This window comes from Sphaerodactylus townsendi, linkage group LG13, assembly GCF_021028975.2.
Source record: "Sphaerodactylus townsendi isolate TG3544 linkage group LG13, MPM_Stown_v2.3, whole genome shotgun sequence".
Classification (NCBI taxonomy): domain Eukaryota; kingdom Metazoa; phylum Chordata; class Lepidosauria; order Squamata; family Sphaerodactylidae; genus Sphaerodactylus; species Sphaerodactylus townsendi.
The window spans coordinates 44,159,534-44,186,767 of NC_059437.1; the positions used below are offsets into that span (position 1 = coordinate 44,159,534).

The following is a 27,234-nucleotide window of genomic DNA, read 5'->3' on the forward strand; positions in this document are numbered from 1 at the left end:
GTCCGTCTGGAGGACTGGTTCACCTGTCGAAGTAGGTTTTTAAACTGGCTTTTATGTTTGTGGTAGCTTCCACTTAAGGAGCAAGAGGCTGTTTTTAGAACCACAAGTTATCTGGGTTCTTTTAAAAACGCAGCTAGGGTAGTAATCTCAGTTGTACCCAGCTGACTTACTGAATGAAGCAGGGGGATTTTTCAAGATCACCATCATCCTTATGCTTATGTGGTCCAGAAAAGAATTCCCTTTTAGTTACACTGTAACTTGGAAGTGCTTGGAAGAGACACAGTGGGTCTAATAATGATTACTGATGTTTGGTATTATACTGTTGTTGTTCACCGCCCTGAGCGGTGGAGGGCGGTATACAAATCAAATAATATAATACAATACAATAAAAGGCCTCTTTTTATTGTACAATACAACAAAAGGAGCAGCAGTGGCGTAGGAGGTTAAGAGCTCGTGTATCTAATCTGGAGGAACCGGGTTTGATTCCCAGCTCTGCCGCCTGAGCTGTGGAGGCTTCTCTGGGGAATTCAGATTAGCCTGTACACTCCCACACACGCCAGCTGGGTGACCTTGGGCGAGTCACAGCTTCTCGGAGCTCTCTCAGCCCCGCCCACCTCACAGGGTGTTTGTTGTGAGGGGGGAAGGGCAAGGAGATTGTAAGCCCCTTTGAGTCTCCGGCAGGAGAGAAAGGGGGGATATAAATCCAAACTCTTCTTCTTCTTCTCCTCCTCAGAAGTAAGTCCTATATCATTTAGTGGGGCTTACCAGAGGCGTAGGGAGGAGGGGAATGGTGTCCGGGGCAAAACCTGCTCCGGGCGCCCACACACACACACCCCACAGCGCCTGCACCCCTGGCCCCGTGCCCCACTTATCTGGCTGGGCTGCCGCCAGGCACCCCTCAGCCCGGTCCCACCAGGTTGCTCCTTTGGCTGGAAGAGCCTCCTCCAGCTGAAGGCGTAGCCTGGCGGGGTGGGGACAAGGGGAGGGGTATGGGGGCGATTCTCCGCCATCCACATGACCAGCTGGCGTGCGACGGGGACACGTGACCCCACATGTCCCTGTGAGCGCTCCACCTCTGGGGCTTACTCCCAGCAAAGTGCCTTCGGGACTGCAGCATTTGGCTGCAGCAGACTAATACAGCAACTCTTCCAGACTATACAATAAATGGATAATGATCCCTCACATCTAAGCCATGTGAGTTTGGAGCAGCAAAAATAAAAAGGGGCCCAGTGGAACCTGGAGGGCTAACAAGGTATAACAGATTGGTGTCAGTGGCTTCCTTGATTGAATCAATCTATCTCAGCCTTGTCTTCTTCGGTTTCTGCTGCCTTCAGCTTTCCCTGGGGTCCTTGTCTTTTCCAGCAACTTTTGTCTTCTCATAATATGACCAAAACACAATAACCTCAGTTTGGTCGTTTCAGCTTCTAGGCCGGGGTCTGCAACCTGTGGCTCTCCAGATGTTCATGAACTACAATTCATGCTGACTGGGACTGATGGGAATTGTGGTTCATGAACATCTGGAGAGCCGCAGGTTGCAGACCCGGCTAGGGTGAGTACAGGCTCAATTTGATCTAGAACCCACTTCTTTGTCTTTTGAGTATCTGTAGTAATATCTGTTCTAAATGAACCCTTCGGGCTCTCAACATTCCATTGATGATGTAAGCCTAAGTGCTTGTATACGTCACAGGTCCATCAGCGTCTAGTACAGGGGTAGGGAACCTGCGGCTCTCCAAATGTTGCCAGGGAACTAGCACTCAGTCAAGCCTTCAGGGAAGAGCTGCCAGCATGGCCAATTGGCCATGCTGGCAGGGGCTGATGGGAATTGTAGTTCCTGAACATCTGGAGAGCCGCAGGTTCCCTACCCCTGGTCTAGTAGCTGATGCCTAGAATGGCTAAACGAGAGCTCCAGAGCCACCATACAGCTGAATTCTGGATACTATGGGGCGGCAGCTGTAACCTCTGTTCCCCTGCTGTGAGCCTTCTGGAACATCTGGTTGGCCATTGTGGAAAACAGGATGCTCAATTAGATGACCACTGGGCTGATCCAGAAAGGCTTTTTTATGTTCTTCAGATGAAACAAACACTTCCTGTGCATTTTAACTCCTCTGCATGGTCCCCTTCTGTAAGTATTTATTTATCCATCCTTGGGCAGGGAGCTACTTGCAGGTTTTTCTCCTGTGTTTCTTTTCTTCAGAGCTCTCTGATCACCCTGCCAGATATCGCTGGCAAACTGCCCATCTTTGTCTTTTTCCTTTCATCAATCTAATGTCACAGAAGTCTGCATTTGATGGTGAGAACCCAGCTGGGCCAGAAGCACAAACAGGACCTAAACTTGCTCTTGGCTTAAGGGGAGATGTTTCAAATGGGTGGGGGGGAGCAGTCTATTTCTAGATGAAAGTTCTCCCAATGGGAATAACTCATTCTCTAATCATCACTTCTCACACACAGAGACACCAAATTGGAGCACAACTTTGTTGTGTAGCAGGTTAGAAAAACAACAAGTTTAACCATGTCAAAAACTGGGTTTGAGGACTGGGTTGCACTAAAACTAGAAGTTTTGCATAGAATTACCAGGAGCTCTTCAATCAATTTGAACAAAGAGTCTAGATCAATGGTGGTGAACCTATAGCACGGGTGCCAGAGGTGGCACTCAGAGCCCTCTCTGTGGGCACGCGTGCCCAAAGTTCGTCGTGGGGGGAGGCGGAAAATCACACACACACACACCCCACACACACATCTAGGCTGGCCTGGGCCGCTGGGCACAATGTGTAGGTAACCCTGTTAAGTGCTGTTAAACCCCACTGATTTTCATGGGAAGAACTAAAGCGCAATCTGGAAGTAAACTTGGTTGCTGGCAATGGGGCTCGCTTCTAAACCCTCCTAGGGTTGTGATTCACCCATTTGAAGCGTTGCACGGTTGCTTCAAAGCAAAGTCACCAACTACCACCAAGCTTACTCCCTGAGTAATGCACACCTCGGAGCCAACCGTTTTTTCTAAACGAAAACCTCAGTATTCAGGTTAAATTGCCATGTTGGCACTTTGCGATAAATAAGTGGGTTTTGGGTTGCAGTTTGGGCACTCGGTCTCGAAAAGGTTCGCCATCACTGGTCTAGATGACAATGTTGACAAGCCATTGCATTTCCACACTTTCTGCACTTTTTTCTTGTCCCTTTTCACATCAATGGCCCCTTCCGCACATGCAGAATAATGCACTTTCAATCCACTTCCAATGCACTTTGAAGCCGCGATTTTTACTGTAAAGGAATAGCAAAAAATCCACTTTGGCAAAACAATTGTGAAGGTGGGATTGAAAGTGCATTATCTCTGCATGTGCTGAAGGGGCTAATGTGTTGTGGACATTTGGTTTTAAACATAAAACACAGTTTTCACTCAAGTGTACGTAAGTAAAAGTACTTAGGGATGTTAAAAATATTCATTTGTACTCTGTCTCAGATACATGTGCAATACTTGGTACTTTTGCACAATGTCCATTCAACTTTCACATCAGCAAACATGAAGTAAGTTGCAATTCTGCTACTGTCAATCCTACCCTCCCAGGCTGGCTGAAATGTGCACAGCATCAATAGGATGTTTTTTTCCCCATAAATCAGGCACTTGAAGATCAAAATGTACCTTGTTTGTAATGCCTGCCTCCTCTTGAGTTCTCTGTGTGATCGCATTGATGATTCATTCACAACTCAAAACACACAGCATTGTTAATAGTGTCTCGCATCTGCTGAGGGGATATTTGGCACAGCAACTGGCTAGAAAGCTGGTGGTACATGCTCAAATGTTTATCCATTTCCTTGGGGGAATTAGCTACATTTTGAATATACATGCTGCTTTTGTGCTTGTGGCATTTAGAAAAAGAAGAAGAAAAGTTTGGATTTTTACCCCACCTTTACTCCAGTAAGAAGACTCAAGGTGGCTTACAAGCTCCTTTCCCTTCCTCCCCCCACAACAGACACCTTGTGAGGGGCTGAGAGTTCCAAAGAACCGTGACTAGCACAAGGTCACCCAGAAGGAATGTAGGAGTGTGGAAACATATCTGGTTCGCCAGATAAACCTCTGCCACACAGATGGAAGAGTGGAGAGTCAAACCCAGCTCTCCAGATGAGAATCCACCTGCTCTTAACCACTATACCACGCTGGCTCTCATTTATCATTTTGATGCATACTCAGAATTTACAGACAATGACTACAGTTTCAATATACAAATCACTTTTTAAAAGTACTGTAATTTCCAAGTGCCAGGACAGTGTTTTGATCCATTTTAAACCATTGAATTAATATAAACACGTTCAGCTTGGGGAGTCAGGCAGACTGAACAAGGCCACCTCTCCCTGTTCTCCAAACTACAGGAGATTTCAGACATATAAAAGAGGCCCTTTCTTTGCAAGCTTTCTCCCTGTTGGGTGGAAATATGAGAGAGACAACCACAGAAAAGCATGTGAATGCACATGCTGAGAATTTTAATCATACACCACGGAACTATTTTAAGCATTAGAAAAAAAAATTATTACACTATGTACTCTACTCACAATTTACAATCAAACCATGATTCAAACAGATTGGGAGGTTGCTTCATTACTAAAAAAGCTAGGGTTCAGTGGTAGAACCCTGAATTTTGCCTGCATGATGTTCTAGTAAGGTTCTGGAGAGATGGCATAGAAATCTCCCAAATAAACAATATATCCCCAGTATCTCCAGTAAGCAAGTTTTGGATAGAAAGGCTAGGAAGATGTCAGCCTGGTACTTGGGAGAGCTGCAGCCGGTTCATTTGTGTCCAGCCTTGTGGTCTCATGTGTTTAGTTTGGTTTGCTCTGTGTAGCTTCTGTTGAAGTAAGTGCATCAAACTCTGATGTAAAAAATCCTCTCACTACTCCAAACGTGAGGCAGCTCCTATGCCGTTAATAGAGGCACGTTTCTCAAAGCCTCATCCCTGAAACCACATTGTATGAGGTAATTTGAGTCTGTTAAAATCCATTATAGCAACAAATTAAATCTCATTCTGGTTGGTAATAGCTATTAGAGCCTATTAGACCAGTGCTGTAGCTCCAAGGGGACAGGGGATGCGCAACGCACGGGGGGGCGGGGGTCGCCCCTGTGGGGCATGGCAAAAGGAGTTCCAGGGGCGGGGCGAGGGCGTTCCGGGGTGGGGCGGAGGATGCGCTGGTGCACCGGGTGCCTTTCCCCTTTGATACGCCTCTGTATTAGACCCAGCAAAGATGACCCCAGTATTTGAGATCACTAAGCTGGCTTTGCTCTTTCCTTCAGCATGCCCAGTCCATTTAGTGTATCTGCTTTTACGGTGGGACAGGAGGGAGCCATGCATAGCAACCCATCTCTGGGCGCATACTGGCCAAGTCTTCGGGCAGCACTGATCTTTGCCTAAACCACAGCATTAGTATAACAGAGGAAGCACTTACTGCTCCTGCGAAAGCTACTCCCCCAATTCACTTTGCTTTGAGTTCAACTCTAAATACCACACAAGTAGCAGTATGCTCTGTACAGGGTGTGAACTCAATAAAAGTAACATAACAGCTGAGAACCCTTCACTGCAGCTGCCGCCCTTCTTTTCCTGCCCTCTCCCATCGGTAATCTTGTTATGGAGTGCCCTCTGGTGGTATCTTCTGTTAATTCTCAAAAGACTAAGGCGCCTTCCACACATGCAGAAACATGCACTTTCAATCCACTTTCACAATTGTTGGCAAGTGGACTTTGCTACTCCGCACAGTAAAATCTAGCTGCAAAGTACACTGAAAGTGGATTGAAAGTGCATTATTCTGCACGTCCGGAAGGGTCCTAAGTTCTGCCCAACTGAACTCACAACACACCTGTACCTGTTTGTGCCAGGCATGGGCAGTTTGCTTACTGTGCTAACACATTCCCTCGCTCCCTCCATTGTGTATGGAGGACAATTTGAAGCACTTGAATTTGGGAAGCCAAGAATCAAGCTCCGATTTGCATGCAGGAGAGGACTGTAACTCTCCTGCATGCAAAGCGGGAGTTCGACCACTGAATCACAGCCAAACATCTGAGTTCTGCTACTAAACCTATCCTTAGATTGTCAGTCTTTATGGTTTAAAATAAGGTAATCTGCTTTCACTAAAGCAATTGGATGGAAAAGTATCAGTGAAGTCTTACAATGTCTTAGGTTCCGCTTCCATCTAGTGGTATATTGCAATATTGTTTAAAGAAATAACTGGATTAAATATTGCTCTATGAAAAGGAGCCTGTACTAACATATTTTTGGCCAACACCAAAATCCATCGAATGTAAGTAAATGCTTCCTATGACTCAGGATCCAAATCTGGAATCCTTTTTGTCAAAGTACAGGATTTCCCAAGGGCCACTTTTAGCAGCAGCACATATAATTTCAGCTATTCACAAAAAGGCTGGGGGGAAAAGCTCCCACAAAATAACAAAATACAAAATTATACACACAATATTTCGAATAGGCCAACCTGTTTTGAACAAATGCAACCTATAATAGGATTTGGTGATTTTAAAAAACCTGAAAATGGTAAAATGCTCTATTTTAAAATTTAGTCAAAAAGAAATATTTTCGTCTGCTGCCTAAGAGACCGTAAGGTCGGCATCAGGAGAGCCTCAAGAGGAAGAGCATTCAAAACAGTAGGTGCCACCACCAAAAAAGCTCTGTCTCTCAGCATGGAAAAAGGATAGCAGTCTTACACATACACAACCTGCTCAGGTTGTGTAGAGAAAACTGACACAATATGTAGAACCTCATCAGTTGTATCATTTTTCTGGCATGTTGGTAAAAAGGTTAACTTCAATTCCTGGTCAGGCATCTGTTAAAGACACAAGAGCCCTCTGACACCTACACTAGCAGTTGAAACATCCCAGAACCGAACTGTTCCAAGACACAAATAGAAACAGTGAAGAAACCCTGGAAAAAAAACTTCTATGGCAGGTTGAAAAAAACACGGCAGACTAAAAGAACTTCTACTCAGAACTGTGGGAGAGGGGCTGAGCCTCTTCAGAGCACATGACAGGTTCGATGGGAAAACCACGGAGTCCCCTCTGGAGGGGAGGGGTGCCCCCACCATAGCTTGGATGCTAGAAATTTTATCTGGACAGCAGGCCTGCATGTTGGTGCCGTTCAACTGTTGGGCTGCATTGAAGACAGACGATGAACACCTCTGACTACCCAAAATGGTTACGCTGGGAATTTTAGGATGCGCACAGCCAAAAATATGGGCCAGGGGCTGTGTTAAAGGGGGAGGAGTGGAGAAGATTGAGCAAAAAAAAGCGCTGACTGGATCCAACCCATTTTTTTATGTTTTTTGTTTGTTGAACAGATGTCACCGGTGTAGCATCTTTATCACTATTTTCACTGCAACCAAGAATTTTTCAGAACAGATCAGTACTGTGAAAGTACTTGGAGCAGGTGATAACGCTAATTCACAGGTGTCAAACTCACGCCCCTCCAGATGTTATGGACTACAGTTCCCATCATCCCCTGCCAGCATGATGCTGGCAGGGGATGATGGGAACTGTATTCCATAACATCTGGAGGGGCGTGAGTTTGACACCTATGCAGGACTGCAGATGTTTTTACTTGTAACCATTCAGGTTCTCGAGACAGAAGACTGAAGTGTTCAGCCCGACTTAAAATTGATTTTCTAGCTCTCACCTGAGAGCTCCCAGTAGTTTCGTGTTCTCTTTTCATTTTTTCACTGTACTTGCTGCAACAGTCATATTTCCTGCTCTTTCGGACCCAGCACTAATAAGGTTACCTTACCTTAGGTTCCCACAGTTGCCGCTTTTCTGCTATCTCTTTCGTGTTCTCAACTACTTGCTTTAAATTCTCCACTTTGATTTCAAGTTCCTTCTCAACCGACCAGCAGAATTTTGATCAGCTGCCTCCAGTAGTTTCACTTTTAGCTCAGTGTTTTCACTTTCGTTTTTTCCCCACCCGCATATACTTCTCCCTGAAGCCAAGAGTTCTCTTCAGATAGCCTAACTCCGTGGTGGCGAACCTTTGGCCCTCCAGATGTTATGGACTACAGTTCCCATCATCCCCTGCCAGCATGATGCTGGCAGGGGATGATGGGAACTGTAGTCCATAACATCTGGAGGGCTGCAAGTTTGACACCTGTGGATTTCCCCTCAACACACTAAACTGCATTTCTATCTCATCTCTTCTGTTTGCTTGTTTTTTCTCACTTTTGAGTTTATGGGTTTCATACTGCTTAAGGTTTTTAGCAAGTTTCCCACCCACCCACCCACCCACCCAAAAAGCTGTAAATTATAGTCTGAAGTTCTTTCTGAAGTGTTGACAGCCCCACACCCCAGCAGCGCTGCTGTTTCTTACCAAGGTATTTAATGTTTTTGTTGTCTCATTAAATGTGCATCCATGTTGATGATGCTCCCTGCATGATAACATATCCCATTTGAAGCTAATTTTCTCCCATTTGAAGCTAATTTTGAAGACTGATGTTTCCTCTTTCTTGGTAATGACAGCTGCTGTCTCTGAGGCTCTTGCAGCAAGATATGAAAATCACTAACATTTAGTAAATAGGTACTGTTTTGTCTGCTGATAAGTAGCCTCACCCTAATTACCTTCTCTGACTGTGCAATCCAAAGGGGGGAATGACTGAAGCTGCACCAGAAACGACAGAAGGGTTGTGCCAGTGTTCATGCCGCCGCCACCAAGTACAGTGGCACAGATGCCAGGCTGGAGGACTTGCCCCAGTGCAGTGATGGCGAACCTTTTCGAGACCGAGTGCCCAAATTGCAACCCAAACCCACTTATTTATCGCAAAGTGCCAATAGGGCAATTTAACCTGAATACTGAGGTTTTGGTTTTAAAAAAAACAGTTGGCTCCGAGGCATCCATTACTCGGCAGTAAGATTGGTGGTAGTCGGTGGCTCTGCTTTGAAGCAACCGTGCAACTCTTCCAATGGGTGAATCACGACCCTAGGAGGGTTTACTCAGAAGCAAGCCCCATTGCCAGCAACCAAGCTTACTCCCAGGTAAAGGATCACGCTTCAGTTCTTCACATGAAAATCAGTGGGGTTTAACAACGCTTAACAGGGTTACCTATACTGCTTCCCCAAAACAAGGTCTTAGGTTTAATGCTAATAATTGAGCCCAGTGGCCCAGGCCAGCCTAGATGGTGGGGAGGGGGTGCGGGGAACTCTGTTTGCGTGTGCCCACAGAGAGGGCTCTGAGTGCCGCCTCTGGCACCCATGCCATAGGTTCGCCACCACTGGCCTAGTGGCCAGGTGCCACAGCACCCAAATCCAGAAGCTGGTCCCTGCGTCGGAGTTCCAGACAGGCGTTCAGCCGGGGAACACCCTCTCCCAGCTGTGCAGTCATACGCATGTGCAAAGCATGGCATAGGACTCAGGGGTCTGCAACCTGTGGCTCTCCAGGTGTTCATGGACTACAACTCCCATCAGCCCCTGCCAGCATGGCCAATTGGTCATGCTGGTAGGGACTGATGAGAGTTGTAGTCCATGAACATCTGGAAAGCCACAGGTTGCAGACCCCTGGCATAGGTTGTTCGGGAGAATGAGCTGCCTGAGGATAGCTGTTTTCTCCCTCTCTTCTGGTGCCCATGCTGCTGATTCCCCCTTAAGAGGCGGCACTGTCCCAGGTCGCTGTTCTGCTCCCCCTTTGGATTGGGCTGCCGTGCTTCTGAGAGCCGATCCTTGGTCCGGATGACACTGGCTTGTTGTGAAAAGCTAACAAAGGCATGCATTTGATCCACGGCTGCTCTCATGTTTACCAGTTAGGGGGGGCCAGGTTCCCAACCTGTTAATAAATTCTCCTCCCTGTGTTACTACTAGCCCAGGGGCAGTGAGGGAAGCAAAAATAAGCCCTGGAAAGGGCCCCACCCTCTGACCTTCCCTAAACCAATCCACCCCAACTGGTGTGGGGGGTGTGGGGTGTGGAGAGCTTCTGCTAGCCTTGTACAGGGCCAGGACCACCAGTTCCCTTGAGGCGGCTGATCACCCACCAAGAGCAAGATGAGGGGTGCAATGGCTCCAAGGAAAGGGGGTTGCCCATCAGGCTTTTCTCCCATCCGAATCTTCCCCAGTGGACTTGATGGCCAACCTGCCCTTACATTAAGGCTACCACCCTCCAAATGGGGCCTGAAGCTTTCCTAGAATTACAACTGCTTCTCTGTACTGCAGAAATCAGTTCTGGTGGAGGAGACGGCAGCTTCAGGATGACCTGTGAGTTTCCGCTTTGGCAACTCTCCTGATGGCATCGTGGCACTACGCAAATATTTACTATTATTTGTGTAGCTCCAATAACGCCTGCGGTGCTCTACAGAGTACAACAATGGAAAATTCTTGCCCTGAGGAGCTCATCGTCTAAAACCTGGTGTAAGGAAGGCAACAAACCTCCGTCTGTCTACCAGATGTCACACATGTTTCAATTTTTAGAACACAACATAGAATTTGACAGAAGTGAAACAGCAAGCAGAGCAGAGGAAGACTGTGACGGGGTTAAAGAACAACAGCAGTGATAGTAATAATTATGATGTTTGCCACCATCATGTCTCTGACACATGGACTCTAATACCATGAAAGAATCTGCTAGAATAAAAATGTGTCAGTCATTAAGGTGTCACAACCCTCCTGTTTATTTTTCTCCTTTGTCAGTTTTATCCCTACCTTCCTTCAAGGAGCTCCATATCCATAGTCCTCTCCTTCATTTCATCCTCACCACAATCCTGTGAGGTGGGCCATGATGAATGAGGTTGACTGGTTCACCCAGTGAGCTTCATGGCTGAATAGGGGGGAGGGTTGAACCAGATTTCTGAACCCCAAATGCCTATTTCCTATGCCCTACTTTTCAGATAACATGTTCTCTTTTTTGAAGCTTGCTCTTTTAAATGGCTGGGTTCTGCTTCGGTCCAGTAAAACTAACTAGAGTTTGGTTTTTCCTGGGTTTTTGGACTTTCTTTTTTGTAAACATTTGAGTGGCAGGCTGTCGTCATACTTTGGCTCTAGCTGCTGTCTCAGACAATGCTGGAACGATATGAGCTGTATTCTTTTCTATTTAAAACGTTAACAGAGAAAATGTCGTTTCAGAGGTCTGCAGCAGAGGAGCTAAATTTGAGTCCAGTAGCATCTTAGAGACCAATGAAAATTTGGGGGTTTAAGCCAGTGGTTCTCATCCTGGGGGTTGGGACCCCTTTGGGGGTCGAACGACCATTTCACAGGGGTCGCCTAAGACTCTCTGCATCAGTGTTCTCCATCTGTAAAATAGACAAATGTTAGGGTTGGGGGTCACCACAACATGAGGAACTGTATTAAAGGGTTGCGGCATTAGGAAGGTTGAGAACCACTGGTTTAAGCTTTTGAGAGTCAAAGTGCCCTTAGTCAGATACAATATGTACATGCATACACACACAGACAATCAGTTTAATTTAGGAACAAATGATCTCGTTCTAAGAATACAACTTTACATCCTAAGTAAGTTTCACACTTATTTAAAATCATAGTAATGATATGTACCTTTGCATCTGGGAATATTAGCACATGCAGTTACTCCTTTTCCTGAGCAGTGTTGCCTTTTGAGTCATATATAGTTACGGTCACCACTGGTTGTCAACACAGAGCTGAGGAATTCCTGGAGATGGGGGGGGGGGGGGCACTTGGAAGGGCCGAGTTTGAGGAAGGCCCTCAGCTATGGAATACCACACAGGCCACTCTCCAAGGCACTCCAATGTAGTCACCACTGGTTGCCAACTCGGAGCTGGGGAATTTCTGGAGATTTCGTGGTAAGGAGGAGCTAGGAAGGGCAGCTTTTGGGGGTGGCCCTCAGCTACGCAATAACATATAGGCCACTCTCCCAAGGCAGTCATTTCTCCAGAAAACTGATCTCTGGAGATCCGTTGTAATTCCAGATCTCCAGCCACCACCAGGTACAACATGCTTTGTATTGTAAATGCCTGAGTTTTCTTCTGTGAGATCCCTGGTTGTCCATGCCTCTTCCGGTTGGCCCTAATAAAAAATATAATGGTCTCTTGTGCCATTTGGTTTTTAGAAGAGCAAGGTTTTCTCTGTCAATCATCATCACCCACCTAAGGTTGCATTATTATTATTATTATTATTATTATTATTATTATTATTATTATTATTGGATTTTAGACCGCCTCACCCCTGAAGGGTTCGAGGCGGCTCACAGTACCACTGTTTTCAACAGCAGCACATAAAATACATAAATGAAGCTTAACCCCATTAAAACAAATTCCCAACAGCAGCAGTTACTTGACATTTTAAATAAACAAAGTTAAGAGCAAGCAAATTTAAGGACAGGCGCCTTTATCTTAAAAAGTGATTTGGCTCTAATTGAGCATCTCCTCTGTCCCTTCCCTTCCCTCCACCAACTTCTTCCTCCTCCCCACCCAGGATGAAGGGCTCTGAAGCCAAGAGCGCCTCCCTTCTCCCCACTCCCCCATAGAAGGGCCTGCCCCCCCGCCCCCGCATGACAGCCCCATCCTCCCCTCAGGCGAGGGGTCCTCCCTCCTCTCCCTCCCCCCTCCCACCCAGCCGCCCAATATGTCCGTCAGCGCCAGGAAGCGCGCGGGGCCTCCGAAGCCGCCTCGCCCGCCGCCGCCGCCGCTATGCATTGTGGGGCAGCGGCAGCAGATCCAAGATGGCGGCCAGCAGGAGGCTGATGAAGGTAACAGCCAGGCTCGCGGGCGGGCAGGGCCGCGGGGACGGGCGGGCAGCGGCCGCGGGGGGCTCGGCCTCTCCTTCTTCTCGGGGGGCTCCTCTTGGTCGTCCTCGGCCGGTTCCTGGCCGCCGGCTCGAGGCTTCCGCTCGGCGCTCGGGGGCCGCCCCGCCGGCGCCTGAGGGAAGGAGGCAGCGCATAGGCCGCGGCGGCGGAGAGTGGGGCTTCCTGCGGGCCGGCCTCGCGACGGGGTTTGCCGGGCTGAGGTTTGGAGCCTTGGAAAGAGCCGGAACCGGGCCTCGGAGGAGCGGGGAGGGAGGGAGCCGAGCCGTCCAGACGCCTTTTGCCGACAGGGGTTCCCGCGAAGGTGACTAAGCAAAGGTGGACCGGGGGTGGCCACCGCCTGAGGCTCTTGCTCGCCCGCCCCTGGGGTTGTGGGGGCGCGCGACTGAGGGCGGTCTGGGGCCGACCAGTTCGCTCGGAAGGCCGTAAGGGCCAAGGCCAGGTGACGGTGCCTCTGCCTCACGGTGGAGGGGCAGAGGGTTTGGGGGGGCGGTGGGTTCATTGCTCCACAAAAGTGTCCAGAACAGCCGTGGTGCAGGTGAAAAACGAAGGAGGGAGAAGAGGGAGGCCTCCCTCTCATGGGGAAGGTCGCAGTTCAAATTGAAGTATTTTCGTGTCAGTCTTTTCCCCTTTAGAATGTGCTCGTTGAAATATCGAAAGTGGGTTCAAAAAGCACTTCAGGCAAGAGGGCTGAAATATGAATACACACGTTTTTCTCTAAACCACACTAAATGGGAAGCAGCAAATGAAACGTAACCATAATAATCACGGTCTGGGGTGATGGAAGGAGAAGGTTGACTGAAACATTCACAATGGGTCAACTTTTTCTCAAGTGATAGATCCAGGAAGTGCTGAACACTCAAAGATGCACAGTTGCCTTGCCTCCCCCTGCCTGTCAATAGCAAAAGCTGCTATATGTAATTGACTTCAGTTTCGGTCTATCCATAAAAGCACCTACTGAGCTTTGTTTCTTGGGCCAGTGGTTAAAACTATTGTAGCATCACTTGTGTATTATATCAGCATGATTAATAGAGCTGCAGGGCATAATAGCTGTATCACAGTCTGAATGTTGTTTTATGCTCAGTGTGGCTACAGTCCACACAGTAGCCCTAATTAGGTAGGTTAGTATTATGTCCATATTGCAGATGCGGTTGTGATGGTTGGAAGTTGAGACAACACATCTTACCCAGGGCCATGTGACAAAGGTGAGATTTGAACTAGGAACTTCTAGTTTATTCTCGTAGCTATGCTGTACCATCTCATAGACTAATCAGTAGCAACCTTGACCTGAACTTAAAAAGTGTCCTGATTAATTGTAAAACAGGTTCTTTGAAAAAATAATTGTGAATACTGGCAACAGCTGTTGGTGGCAAGTGCCATCTTAGAAGATGCATTCCTCCTTCTCTGTCACATTGGAAGGAATGTCTCCTTTAAGATTTGTGCTATCATACATGTCATCTAATAACCGTGCACTTTTTTGCTTCAGCACAATTGATTAGTTGGTTTTACCAATGAGCAAAATTATTCCACTGAAACTTGTATAGTTAATCAGCTACAGTCAGGAGGCAGCCCTCATTGTAAACGTACAGTATGCATTATTTCAAATCTTTGATAAGATGATCTTGCTACATTTCAGTAAGTTTGTAGATGTTTCAGTAATGATGCTCTATTATATTGATTCTACTTAAGTGAAGTCTGCTGGCAATTTCTTCCAACTGTCCAGTGGTTCTCTGAAATCTCTGTGGTTCTTCCACTTATTGCGTAGCCAGTTTTAGGGTTTGAAATGACTTAAATCCATATAGGTATAAGTGTTTGTTAAAAAAAAACCCAAACCCACAGTTGGGGTGGAATGCTATTGCAAGAGAATGTATTCTCCTTATAACTTGTTCTTTTTTTTTTAATTAAAACTAATAATTTTGGTTCTTAATTCCTTTCTTTTGGCCACTGGTTGTGGTGCTGATATGCTAAAAGTAGTAGCTCTGTAAGTTCTGGATACAGAGCAGTTGATTTTTCATTAGAATCATAAAGTTGGAAGAGACCACAAGGGCCATCAAGTCCAGCTCCCTGGAATGCAGGAACACACAATCAAAGCACTCCCGACATATATTTTTTAATAGACAAGGAGCGCAGGTAGATCACAAAAAGCCGTGCAATATCCTTTATTAAGATCCTTCAAGATATCGCCAAGAATGCTGTGAGCTTTCTGGTTGGCCCCAGTAAAAGATAATGGTGTCATATGCCATTTGGTTTTAGAAGAACAAGATTCAAGTCCAGTAGCACCTTTAAAGACCAATCATATTTGAAGGGTATAAGCTTTCGAGAGTCAAAGCACCCTTTGTCAGTTACCTGACAAAGGAAGCTTGATTCTGGAAATATTGTTTGTCTTTAGGGTACTACTGGATTTGAATCTTGCTTTTTTATAGCAGACTAATACCCACTCGAAACTATCTTCTTTTTCGATTTTTCATAAACTGAAGCTGACCACTATTGTTTAGCCTCATTCAGTGATAGAGCCCGAAATGTTGAAGGTTCTTTTCCTGAGGACTATCACAGTAGTGTGTATATACTGTTATGTTTGCAGTATCAAATGTGTCAATCCAGAGAGTCACAGAAAATTATTTAATAAACAATAATGAATTTCTTAGAGAATCGCAGGAAAAACCCTGTGGCTCTCCAGATTATGGTTCTATTACTACAAGTGTAGGCTATTGGTAACTTCAGGAGGGTTGCCTGTCACATGGTATTCAAAATGCTGCCACAGCATGTGTGTGTTACTATTCCTTCACCACCCATGTACATCTGTTTGTTATTGCAACGGAGGTGGAATGTCTGTCATTTGCTTTCTGGAGTGAATCAGGAGAAGGCACCACTCTTTATGGAAAAGGAAAGTGAAACATACATCTCTTTTATCCTGATAGCTCCTAACAGCTGCAGTAGTCTTTCCCAGAGTCAGGTATAATTAACAGTTAGATAATATCTGCTAATCGTGGTACAAATGGAAAAATGCAGTTTTAACTGAACTGCCTTTTAATCTGTGCCTCTGTTATTGTTTTGCTGCCTGTTAATTGCTCGTTGATGCTTAAGACTTAAACGTGGCTCTCTTAGCTGCGCATTGGCCTGCACAGAAGTTGCGTGTAGTGTTCAGCTTCAGATCTGCTGTAGACATGCTTCCTTTTAACTTTGATTGATCGTAAGTATGCCTATCATTTGTGGTGGATGTTAGTTTCGGTAAGAGAACTGCTTTACTGTATGGAATGGCTACCATCTGTTGACATTGGCATCACTGATATAAACATGTAGTTCTAGATACAAATTAGAATACTGGAGTAGAGAATCTGAGAAGGAGCTCACATCTCATAGGTACACTGCAGAGCCAGTGGTTAGAGTGTTGGACTAGGATCGTGGAGACCCAGGTTCAAATTCCCACTTTTTCTGAGCGACCATGGACCAATTATACGCTTTCAGCCTCACCTAGTTTATAGGGTTATTGTAAGGAGAAAGTAGAGGAGAGGAGATCCAGTGAAAGCTGCTTTCAGTCCCCGGTGGAGAGAATTAGTTCTTTCTATGTTGCATAGCAGAGGTTCTAAAATCTTCTCTGTGTCAAAGTTTAAGACTCCAAAGGAATGTAAAAAATGGTGAAATTGAATGTTGGCATTTCTTCAGTGAGGGTTTTGCCCTGCGGTGAGGTTTTGGTACAATAAAATGTGCATCTGTTACCCGCTGTCTGCAAACAATGTGGACATTTTCCTTCAGGATCCTGTTTACAGTAAGAGTTGTTTCATTTTCTTAGTAAGGAATGAACTGTATTTTACATCTGGGAAATTGCTATCATGATCATCCCACCCCAGCTAGGCAGTAAGCTCATTCCCTGCTGTGGCGAATGCTGTGTGGAATGTATCTGTGTGTCATGTGCACGTGCTGGACAATGCCTATGATACAACTGGTGGCAACCGACACAACTGTTCACCCACGTGCCTTTGGGGGATTTTTTTTCCTTCATGTTTATTTTTCTTAAATGCTTTTGTCACTGAGCATCCCCACGCTGTTTCACTCCAGTGTAGGAGTGTTCACCTTGCCTTCTTTTTAAAGTGCCAAACAAGTGCCTACTGCGCCTACCCACCCTCTGCAGCGAAGATGTGCCATTTGGTAAAGATGTCGTGCTTGTCATGTGTTTTGTTTTGGAAATTAATGCCAGCTTTTCTGTTGCAGCTTAAGCAACCACTTTACTGTCGCTTTTCTAATGGTTCCTGTATCTTATTTAGCTCTCTAATGTGCCTCCCCTCCCCACCTACAGCACACAAATGATTGTTGAAAAGGGGTTGGTTGAATGGACTGAAAACTGGCTGTATCTTGCTGTTGCTTCCAAATGTATACCAGCAAGCTTATTATTCAAAAAGAAGAGAGAAGAGAAGAGTTTTGGATTTATATCCCCCCTTTCTCTCCTATAGGAGACTCAAAGGGGCTTACAATCTCCTTGCCCTTCCCCCCTCACAACAAACACCCTGTGAGGTGCGTGTATTAGGATCACAATCTATGACAGTAGTTCTCAACCTGGGGGTTGGGTCGCCTAAGACTCTCTGTATCAGTGTTCTCCATCTAAAATGGATAAATGTTAGGGTTGGGGGTCACCACAACATGAGGAACTGTATTAAAGGGTCGCGGCATCAGGAAGGTTGAGAACCACTGATCATCTGGATGAGCATTAATTCTCCTTTATCTAGAATACTTTGTATATAATCTCTCCCCCCCCCCTTTTGTATTCTTGGGTGTTCCTAGTAATCTGGGCCTCAACACTAATGTGTAGTATGTCATGCCTGCATCATACAGGCTGAAGTTGCCCAAACATACTGGCAGCAAAGCCTGGAGTAAAGTGCAGGCTGCCTCTTGCTGGCCCTGCTTCTGTCATCAAGGTATTAGCTTTTCTCTCTCCTGCTCCAGTGCTGGAGAACAGCTCCAGCAGAAGAAATTTTTGAAGAGGGAAGGAAGTCTGCAGAACATGGTAGGGCATAAGTGGCTCATCCCAACAGCAACCAGAGCTGTGATGGGGGCATGTTATAGCACGAACAAATCATATTTTGTGGGGAATGGGGCTCAGTTGGCTCGCTCTGGCTTTCGTTGCTCTGCCATGAGGGAAAAGGGTCACTTCAGTATACTGAAGACCTTTTTTTTTTTGCTGTCAAGTTACAGCTGACTTGTGACAACCCTGTGGGGTTTTCAAGGCAAGAGATGTTCAAGAGGTGGTTTACCATTGCCTGCCTCTGCATCAGCCCCTGGTATTCCTTGGAGATTTCCCACCCAAACACTTGCCAGGATCAAAGCTGAGAGTGTATGACTGGCACAAGGTCACCCACAAGTTTCTTTGGCAAAGTGTGGATTCAAATCAGGGTTTTTCAGTCCAACACATTAACCACTTCACCACTCTCATCACCACTCTCACCACATCAAGCTGGCATGATATGTTTCCTATGTATTTATCCATCGGTGCAAGAATCTCCTTGGACCTTAACGTGTTCATAAAATTCTCATTTCCTTTTCGGTTCTTCTCCTTCCCAGCCACTATAGGGACAAGATGTTAATCTCCAATGGCAATGAAATAACAAGATGAAGTTTGCTGAAAGATCATGGACTGCCAGTAGTTAATCCAATAAGTGATACTCTGATGTGTTTGCCATATTGTTTTGGTATTAATCTTTGATATTAATTTTGCACCAGCTCCTTTGGTACTTCAGCAGCTTGATGTGGCAGGGGCTGATGGGAATGGTGGTCCATAACATCTGAAGTGTCAAAGGTTCACCACCACTGTCCTAAAGTGTTATGATTCAACCTGTATTTTACGAGCACTCTTTTAAACAATTTCTTCTGTTTTTGTGTGTAAAGGTCCATCAAGGGGCCGCTGACCTATGGCAAACCAGTCGGGGTTTCAAGGAAAGGAACTAACAGAGGCTTGCCAGGGCCTTCTTCTGCAGAACAACCCTGGTTTTCCTTGATGGTCTCTTATCCAAGTACTAACCAGGACCAGCCCTGCTTAGCTTCTGAGATCAGGCTGGCCTGAACTATCCAGGTCATTTCTTCAAGTTACAGCTATATTGAAAGTGCAAAAGAAAATTTTCTTTTAATTTCTATCCAAAAGTGATGCATAGAACTGGGGAATGGCAGGCAAACCAATTTATTTATTACGCTGTATCCTTGAATTGCAGCATCAAACATTTACTTAGCAACTGAGATTTTTGCATAGCTCTAACCACACCCATGTTACTACATTAGTGATGTGCATTTGTATTCCTACCATCTTTACCTTCATAATTCACCAACATGCAAATTGTCTCAACAGTGAGCCCTTAATCATTGGTTGGGTGCTCAATAACCACACCTGCCCTGCCATTCCCCAACAGCCTCCCTAGTGCCCCCACTGCCCTCTAACCCCCCCAAGCCACCACAGCAGGGAAGTATCCTTGCAGCCTGCTGCCCCACCCCAACACCCTGTTGCCCCTCCCTCTTTCCAACCACCACCCTAATAAAGCCACCATGATAGGAAAGTAGCACCTGGTGGCTCGCTGCCCCACTGACCCCCAACAGCCTCTCCATTGATCCACCTTCCCTCCAACCCTTCCCCAACCAAGCTGCTGCAGCACCTGGTGGCCCGCTTCCCCACTGCTGTCCCCAACAGCTTCCCCGCTGCCCTGCCCGTCCTCCAACCCCTAACCACCACCAAGCCATGGTGGCAGGGAAGTAGTGCCTTGTGACCTGCTGCCCCACTGCCCCCCAACACTCTCCCTGTTGCCCTGCCTGTCCTTCAACCACCCCCAAACAAAGCTGCCATAACAGGGAAACAGTGCCTGATGTTCCCTCTATCTCCTTAGGCCCCCTCCCCCCATTTGCAACACTGGATCCTAACTTTGCAAAAAGTGGGGAACCAGCAGGGCCAAGGGTGGAGGGAAGGCAGGGGGAGTTTCCCCCCTCAGATAGTACCGTTTCCACCAACAGCTTTCTCAAGCTTGTTGTATTTGTCTGTACAATGGGCTTTACTACTAGATGTAAATAATGTATCAACGCACTGATGAGATTTTACTGCTTTTGCTTAGTGATTCTACCAAGGTCACTAAAGCCTGTTTGGTTTGTGCATATTCATTTCTGTTTCTGGGTTGCTGAGTTTAAACTGTGTGGCTGTACCATCCTTCCCACAGCTCTACCTATTCACTGTGTAGAACTGGGATATAAATAGAGGCTTCAAATGCCAATAGTTGGTCTTGAAGTTTAAATGTAGGTGACCAAAAATCAAAAGCAGAGCATGGCTCACTTGAAATAATCTTAGGGGTGAGTGACTAGTTTGTGTTTCCTGTTTATTTGAAATAAACAATACATTTGCTTTAGCCCAGCCATCTTATTAGGCACTGTGCTATTTTAAAATTTGCACTTCGGCTTGAATTAATATTCAGATTTATGTAAAGTGGGGTGGTTGTAGCTATGTGTGTATCTCCCATTTGGAATGCACATAATCACTGGCATGCTAGGGGTGTGTGGCAGAATTAATACATGTTCCAAATGCTTGCCACAATCCTGGCTAATATAATATGTAAAGTTGATCACTTCAAAATTGGAAGTGAAAATACTAGGGGGTTTTCTGCTCACAGAAAAAAATAGCTGACAGGACATTTCCCTAACCTCTCCATCTTCTCTATTTAACAAAAATTTGAGAAGTTCTCAACTGTCCTTTTTGGCAAGTAATCCTGGTTCACTTTTCCAGCTAAGAGTGACAAAACCTGACCTGCAGGCACATGCTGCTTCCAGTTATTTTCAGGTGTCGCCGCAGACCTACGTTACCCTTTTCCAGGAAATATAATACCTTGGAATTGTAGTGCACATGTGGAGAATGTGATCGTGCTCAGAGCTGAGAAACAAGCAAGCCAATTAGAACCTCCTCGAAAATACCTTTAAGACAATCTGTGGACATCTGAAGTATATCAGTCACTTCATTTGGTGGGTGGAGATTCATAATTTGCTGAATGTGTTTCCTGAAAAGGAAATGATGGGTCAAGTGCACAGTGAAAGACGTACGGCTGATGTGAGCAACTGGTGCTGAAATATTTTCCCGGTCAAGATGACTAGCAAGTGCCTGTTTTCCCCCTCTCAGTGTTGTCACCCAACTATGCTGAACTGCTCTTTTGTCTTGCATGAAAAATTTCACAAATGACAAGCCACATTCCAGTGTTCACATCCATAGTAAACTCCTGGAAGCTTTCTGGTACATGATACAATTGTCACATGGGGTAGAAAATGTTGACAGAGAGATGCATGGGGTAGAAAATGTTGACAGAGAGAAATTTTTCTCTCTTTCTCACAATACTAGAACCAGTGGGCATACATTGAAAATGCTGGGGGGAAGAATTAGAACTAATAAAAGGAAACACTTCTTCACGCAACGTGTGATTGGTGTTTGGAATATGCTGCCACAGGAGGTGGTGATGGCCACTAACCTGGATAGCTTTAAAAGGGGCTTGGACAGATTTATGGAGGAGAAGTCGATCTCTGGCTACCAATCTTGATCCTCCTTGATCTGAGATTGCAAATGCCTTAACAGACCCGGTGATCGGGAGCAACAGCCGCAGAAGGCCATTGCGTTCACATCCTACATGTGAGCTCCCAAAGGCACCTGGTGGGCCACTGCGAGTAGCAGAGAGCTGGACTAGATGGACTTTGGTCTGATCCAGCTGGCTTGTTCTTATGTTCTTATGTTCACATGAAGAACAAGTTACCCATCCTGAAGCAGGTCGAGCAGTAGAGACCATAGCGGGCATTATGAGAATGGTTAAGCAGGGATGAAAATACCTCAGGGTTGTTCCTTAAAATAGGCAATCGGTTTTTAAGGCAGGAAAAAGGATGTACGTGCTACCTAGTGTGGTGTTAAGCTTTGGAACTCATTTCCAGATGATTTTGTGTGTTTTTTTAACAAACTGATTTAGAATAGACAAAAATTATTTGAATAAATTGTAGGCAAGTCTATTGGGCCTTGTACACATGCCGGTAAGTAGTGCAACTTCCACGCATGGATAGGTTGTACTGCAGAATACTGTATAGTAGAATTAATGACTGGGGTAGATTACAAATACTACCATTACGTCCTTTTTTGACATTTCTGTGAAGTCTACCTGTGGTATTTATTATGTACTGCCAAGTTGCTGCAGACTTACAGCCATCCTATAAATTAATGGCCCTGACCTGGATGACCCAGGCTAGTCTGGTCTGGTCATCGGAAGCTAAGCAGGGTCAGCCTTGGTTAGTACTTGGATGGGAGACCACCAAGGAATGTCAGGGTCACTGTGCAGAGGAAGGCAACGGCAAATCAGTTCTGTTAGTCCCTTGCCTTGAAACTCTGCTGCGTTGCCATAAGTCGGCAGTGACTTGACGGCACATAACAGACACACACCAATTCATGACTTCCAAAACATCCCATCACTGATAGCTTTGCAAACTGAAGGCCATAACTTCCTTTATTTAGTCATCCATCTCTCATCTTAGCAGGCAAAATATTGACCTAGGTGGACCAGGGCTCTTACCCAGCAGACATTCTTGTGTGTAGGTACAGCACATTTCTAGGTTTTCCTGGAGGAAGTGGTAGGCATCTCTGTTTCGCAATGAAATCTCTGTTGAAACTGGAAGGCCATTGATCTCTTATATTTTACTTGTGCATGGTAGGGCTCCTTCATGGATCAAGTGCCAGCTTGATGGATAGGTAGGACTTACACTGAAATTATTGCTCAGATATGTAAGGGCATCAAACTGAAATAGGGTAAAGGACTGCATTATCCACAGCGGGGGGGCTTGGAGGTGGCACACACAATATTTCAGTGAAAAAATCACCAATTTGGGCGAGGGAAGAAGGCAGCAATAGCACGAGTGGTTGACGTCTAAAAATAGCCATCACTATGTAATTCTGCTGTTCCTTCTCCTGTATCTGCAGCATCTGACCCACTTTCCCATATGCCACTCCTTGCCTTACAAAATTTTATCTAATGATAATGTAACTTATTCCCTCATCTTGACAGCTTAAACGTTCTTGTCGGCCGAGTCTTGTTCTCCACTGGCAACAGACTATGGTAACTCAGACCTCGCTCCCCATTTGGAGGAAGTCCTGGCAAATTCTAAACCTGTGCACTAATGTAAATGGGATCACAAAAAGACTGGTGTGTGCAATAGGTGCAGTAGTCGATCCCCCCCCCCCCCCCCCCCCGCCCCAAAGATATCCCTACTTAGTGTGAAGGCAATTCTGTTGGTCTGTGTGGAGTGTTGATATGAGTGCTGGGGACCACGAGTAGCTTGATGAAGGTATGTTGGCAAAAGACGGGTTGAATGAGGTTCATCAACTGCTCCCAGGCAGCCAGAACTGCTGATGAGGCTTCCATTTGCAATTTTTCCAATGTAAATCTGAACTTAAAGTAAAGAAGAAACCTGTTATACATGCCCAGTCCAGCACTGAGTGAGTTTTTGGCATTTGTGCAAGAATGACCATGTTTTTGCACTTTAAAGCCTCCTGTAGCTGTCTGAGCCAGGCTGATTGTCTGTGCTTTGTGCTTCCTGGTCAAGGACTTTGTTTTCTTACATATTATGGCACTTCCTCAGATCAGTCTCTGTGCACATAGACACCGTTGAGGGTTGTGTGACAATACACTGTCTAAGTACGTAATGTTGAATTTTACTTCCTTTATGTTTTGAAAGCAGTATTTTGGATCACACGTAAGTAGATTCTTACATGTGTTAGCTTTAAGTTAGATTTGATTTAGAATTGCTCGTTGGGTTATGATCTGGAGAGGTGGTTATATATATATATATAAGTGATTAGGCACAGCAAAACAAACATTCAGCAGAAACTCAAAGCCTAAGGTTTGCATTTCTATGGCTGCTGTCTAGCCATTCTCTTAAGCCTATTTGCATTTCTTTATGGAATCCAGGTCCATTGGTGGCTACTAGCCATGATGACTGAAGAGGCAGAAAAACCCTGGATTCTCTGGATTCTAATATTAGGAGGCCTTGATTTCTATGCCCTGTTGTTGACCCTCCATCATAAGTAGGTTAGCCACTGTGTGAGAAAGGATGCTGGTCTAGATGGACTACTGCTCTGCTCCACAAGGTGGTTCTTATGGGATTAATAAGTTATTTAAGGAGTGCCACCTCAGACCTCTGTACTGTATCTGATTACACTTTTCTAGCTAATCAATTGACATTTTTTGTGTAACCTTATGTTGAGCTGTACAACAGCTTTCCATTGGTGTGCCTTTTCGCTGTGCTCTTCACTGATGATGCAGCAAAAACCTGAAATGAAAATCTATTTCGTTATTGGTTGAATACATTATGACAGCAGACATCAGTGGGAAGACCAGACCGGCAAGTATTTTTAGTACTAATCTCTAATCTTGTATCAGCCAGTGACTGCTGTGGTCTAATTAAGTTAGGTCTTCCTGTAAAAGAGTTCTCATGCTGTGAAACGGGAGTTGTTTAGAGCAGTGATGCCTGTTGCCGGAAGGAGAGAGATTCTTGACTGTGCAGGTGAAACCGAAGAGCAAAGGAAGCTGGGTCCTCTACTGCTTGTATATATTGCTGGTGCTTCAGTTGAGAGGGTGGGAGTGACAGTGGATGAAAACAGTGTTTTTGCCTTGTTTCCCAGACTGATCTGCTGGAGAACTTAGAGCTCAAGACCCTCTTAGTCATTGTCTCATATTATTGACAAGCAGACTTCTTGATAGAGGAAGAATGAGCGTTCCCATTGAAGCATAGGTGTGAGGAATCTCTCAGCACATTAGTGCCCTTTTTTCTGATACTTTCGCTTACAATATTTTATAATGCCTGTCCATGATGCCAATTTAGATACTATAAAGGGTGGGGGGGTTGTCCCTGTGTGCCTTTCCAAAAAAGAAGGGGTCATTTTATGTTCGCCAACAAATGATGTTTAATAATTTAAAAAAAAACTTGATATAACTTCATGAGGATCGTATCTTGCAGTTAGTATTTTTGTTTGGTAGCTCTAGATCAGGGGTGGGCAATTATTTTTTCCATGGGGCCATATAGGAAACAGAAAATATTGTGGAGGGCCGGGCTAAAAGGCAGGGGGGCGAGGCGCTTTTGAAAGCCCCGCAGAAGCTGGCAGCCAAGGCAACCGGCTTCTGCGGGGCTTTCAAAGACGCTTCACTCCCCAGCACGGCAGGGGGGCCAGTTAGGGTCATCCGGCAGGCCGGATGTGGCCCACGGGCCATATAATGCCCAGGTCTGCTCTAGATCCTGATAATGAAGCCGCTGTGCTGTTTGTGGTTTGTCCTTTGTGAAAACACTTGTATGAAGCTTTCAGATAACAGAATTGGTGACCTTTTAACAGGCAATGTGTTCAAGAACTTGGCGGTTGCAATAATCCTGTGAAAAACTCACCTTTTTTTGCATAGGGCCTTTGTATTTAATTTATTGTTGCTGTAGTTGGATGTTGGGTGTGGTATAGTTGTTGTTTTCTTTATTTGCCTGTTATTGGTTGAATTAACAGTTCCCGATCTTGAGAATCATTGTGCTGAAAGACAGGCTGTGTGTATAACATAAATCAGGGTGTGTTTGCATGTTGTTTTCCTTAGTGATGGCCTGGCTCCTGAAGTCAGCAAGTGTTGGGGATTTCCACTGCTCCATCGTCTCCCACGCTAGTCAAGATTGCCACAACTAGAAAGAGTTCAGAATGCCCCAACAGCACATTTTTGGGGAGGACTCAGGGGAAGGATATGATCTCCTCCAAGCTCTGATAGTGCCAGCAAGAGATTTCTGTCTGAGTCAGATGGCAATCCAGTACCCATGTTCAGTTCAGCTCTAAATACTTCAAGATGTAACAACAAATGAATGTTTTTCTCAGAAGCATTTAATTATCTGATTGTTTTGTTGGCAGGGGGTTAGAAAGAAAAGAGTGTATAAGCCCACGTATCAACCTCTCTTTCCCCTCCCTCACATTTATTTACATCACAACATTTTTTAATTTGCTGTTGTGTCTAACCAAGCCATTGAGTCAAAGGCTGCTTTCTGTATAAAAGGGGGACCTATAGGAAAAGGTTCTTGATGCATTGCTTGTGTGTTTTTTATGATTGTGGACTTTTTACTAGACCTAAGTACTAACCAGTCACCAGAAGTGCAGAGATCTAGGAGATGCTGTCAACATTATTCACTGAGCCTGTGTGGATAATTTTTAGCCCTGTTTCGTGCCTAGCTGAACTGAGCAGCTCAGTTTGAAATTATGACATTTATTACTCTGCCAGCCAAGCTACATGGATGTTTGGTGTGCCTTCCCTAGAAAAGTTTGCCAACACTGAGGAACTCTGGCTTCTGAGAAATTCTGGACACTGATAGGCTGTCTTGTGTGTCAATAAATTCTGTTTTCTTCAATGAGACTTCTGAACAGATATGCATACCATCGTAGCCCTGGCCTTCATTAATTGATCTTGCTTCACATCCTCATCTAAGTAGAGAGAGCTGACAAGAAATCTACCATATATACTCATGTATAAGTCGAATTTTTCAGCACATTTTTAATGCTGAAAAAGCTCCCCTCGACTTATATGTGGGTCATTAAATTTTTTGTGTGTTTTTACTTTGCTGGCCAGCAGGGGGCACAGTTTTTATGCTAGCGGCACCAAAATTTCAGGGTACCTTCAGAAGACACTCCTGATGATACCAGCCAAGTTTGGTAAAGTTTGGTTCAGGGGGTCCAAAGTTATGGACCCCCAAAAGAGGTGCCCGCATTCCCCATTGTTTTCAATGGGAGCTATTAGTAGATGGGGCTGGTTACCTTCTTGAGGGGTCCATAACTTTGGATTCCTCTTCTGAACCAAACTTCACTAAACCCATGGCTGGTCCTCATCAGGAGAGTCTCTTTATGATACTCAGCCAAGGTTTTATAGTGAAGACTAGTCAGGGGATCCAAAGCGTTATTGGGACTCTCGCAAGTTGGGTGCTATCCCATCCCCCATTGGTTTCATAAATGGAAGCTAATAGTAGATTTTTTTCATTTCTGATAATATCCCTCCTTAAAAATCTGCTAAGTTGGGTTTTCACATTTGGACATACAGATGATGAGATGAGGAGAACCCAGTTTTTGAAGGATTTTAACCTCTTTGTGTTTTAGTTTGGTTTAGCACCGGTTGAGCTAAAGGTTTTGTACTTTTTAAAGTTATTGTTGATACCATATTGTTCTTGTTGACCCTCTTTTCCACTTACAGAGCCACTTTACTATTTTTCTTTGAAATAAATATTCAAAAACATTTAACCTACTGATGCCTCAATTGATGTAATTTTATTGGTATCTATTTTTATTTTTGAAATTTACCAGCAGCTGCTGCATTTCCCACCCTTGACTTATAATGGAGCTGCAGTAAGCCTTTCCTCCCAGTTTTCTGTGGTAAAAAATTAGGGGTGCCTCCTGACTTATATGCGTCAATTTAATGCGACTTATTACTGCAGTAGTATATACGGTACTTAAGCAGATAACAAC

General features: G+C 45.2%; 1 protein-coding gene across 1 annotated transcript in view; it reads left to right on the top strand.

The window, feature by feature from the left end:
- Positions 1 to 12,533: 12,533 nt before the first annotated feature.
- UBE2L3 (ubiquitin conjugating enzyme E2 L3) overlaps positions 12,534 to 27,234 on the top strand; it is a 31,279-nt gene continuing 16,578 nt past the window's right edge. The window contains exon 1 of the mRNA XM_048514306.1: positions 12,534 to 12,674. Within this exon, the coding sequence (XP_048370263.1) occupies positions 12,648 to 12,674 (27 nt within the window). The 5' untranslated portion in view covers positions 12,534 to 12,647. The remainder of the gene's footprint in view (positions 12,675 to 27,234) is intronic.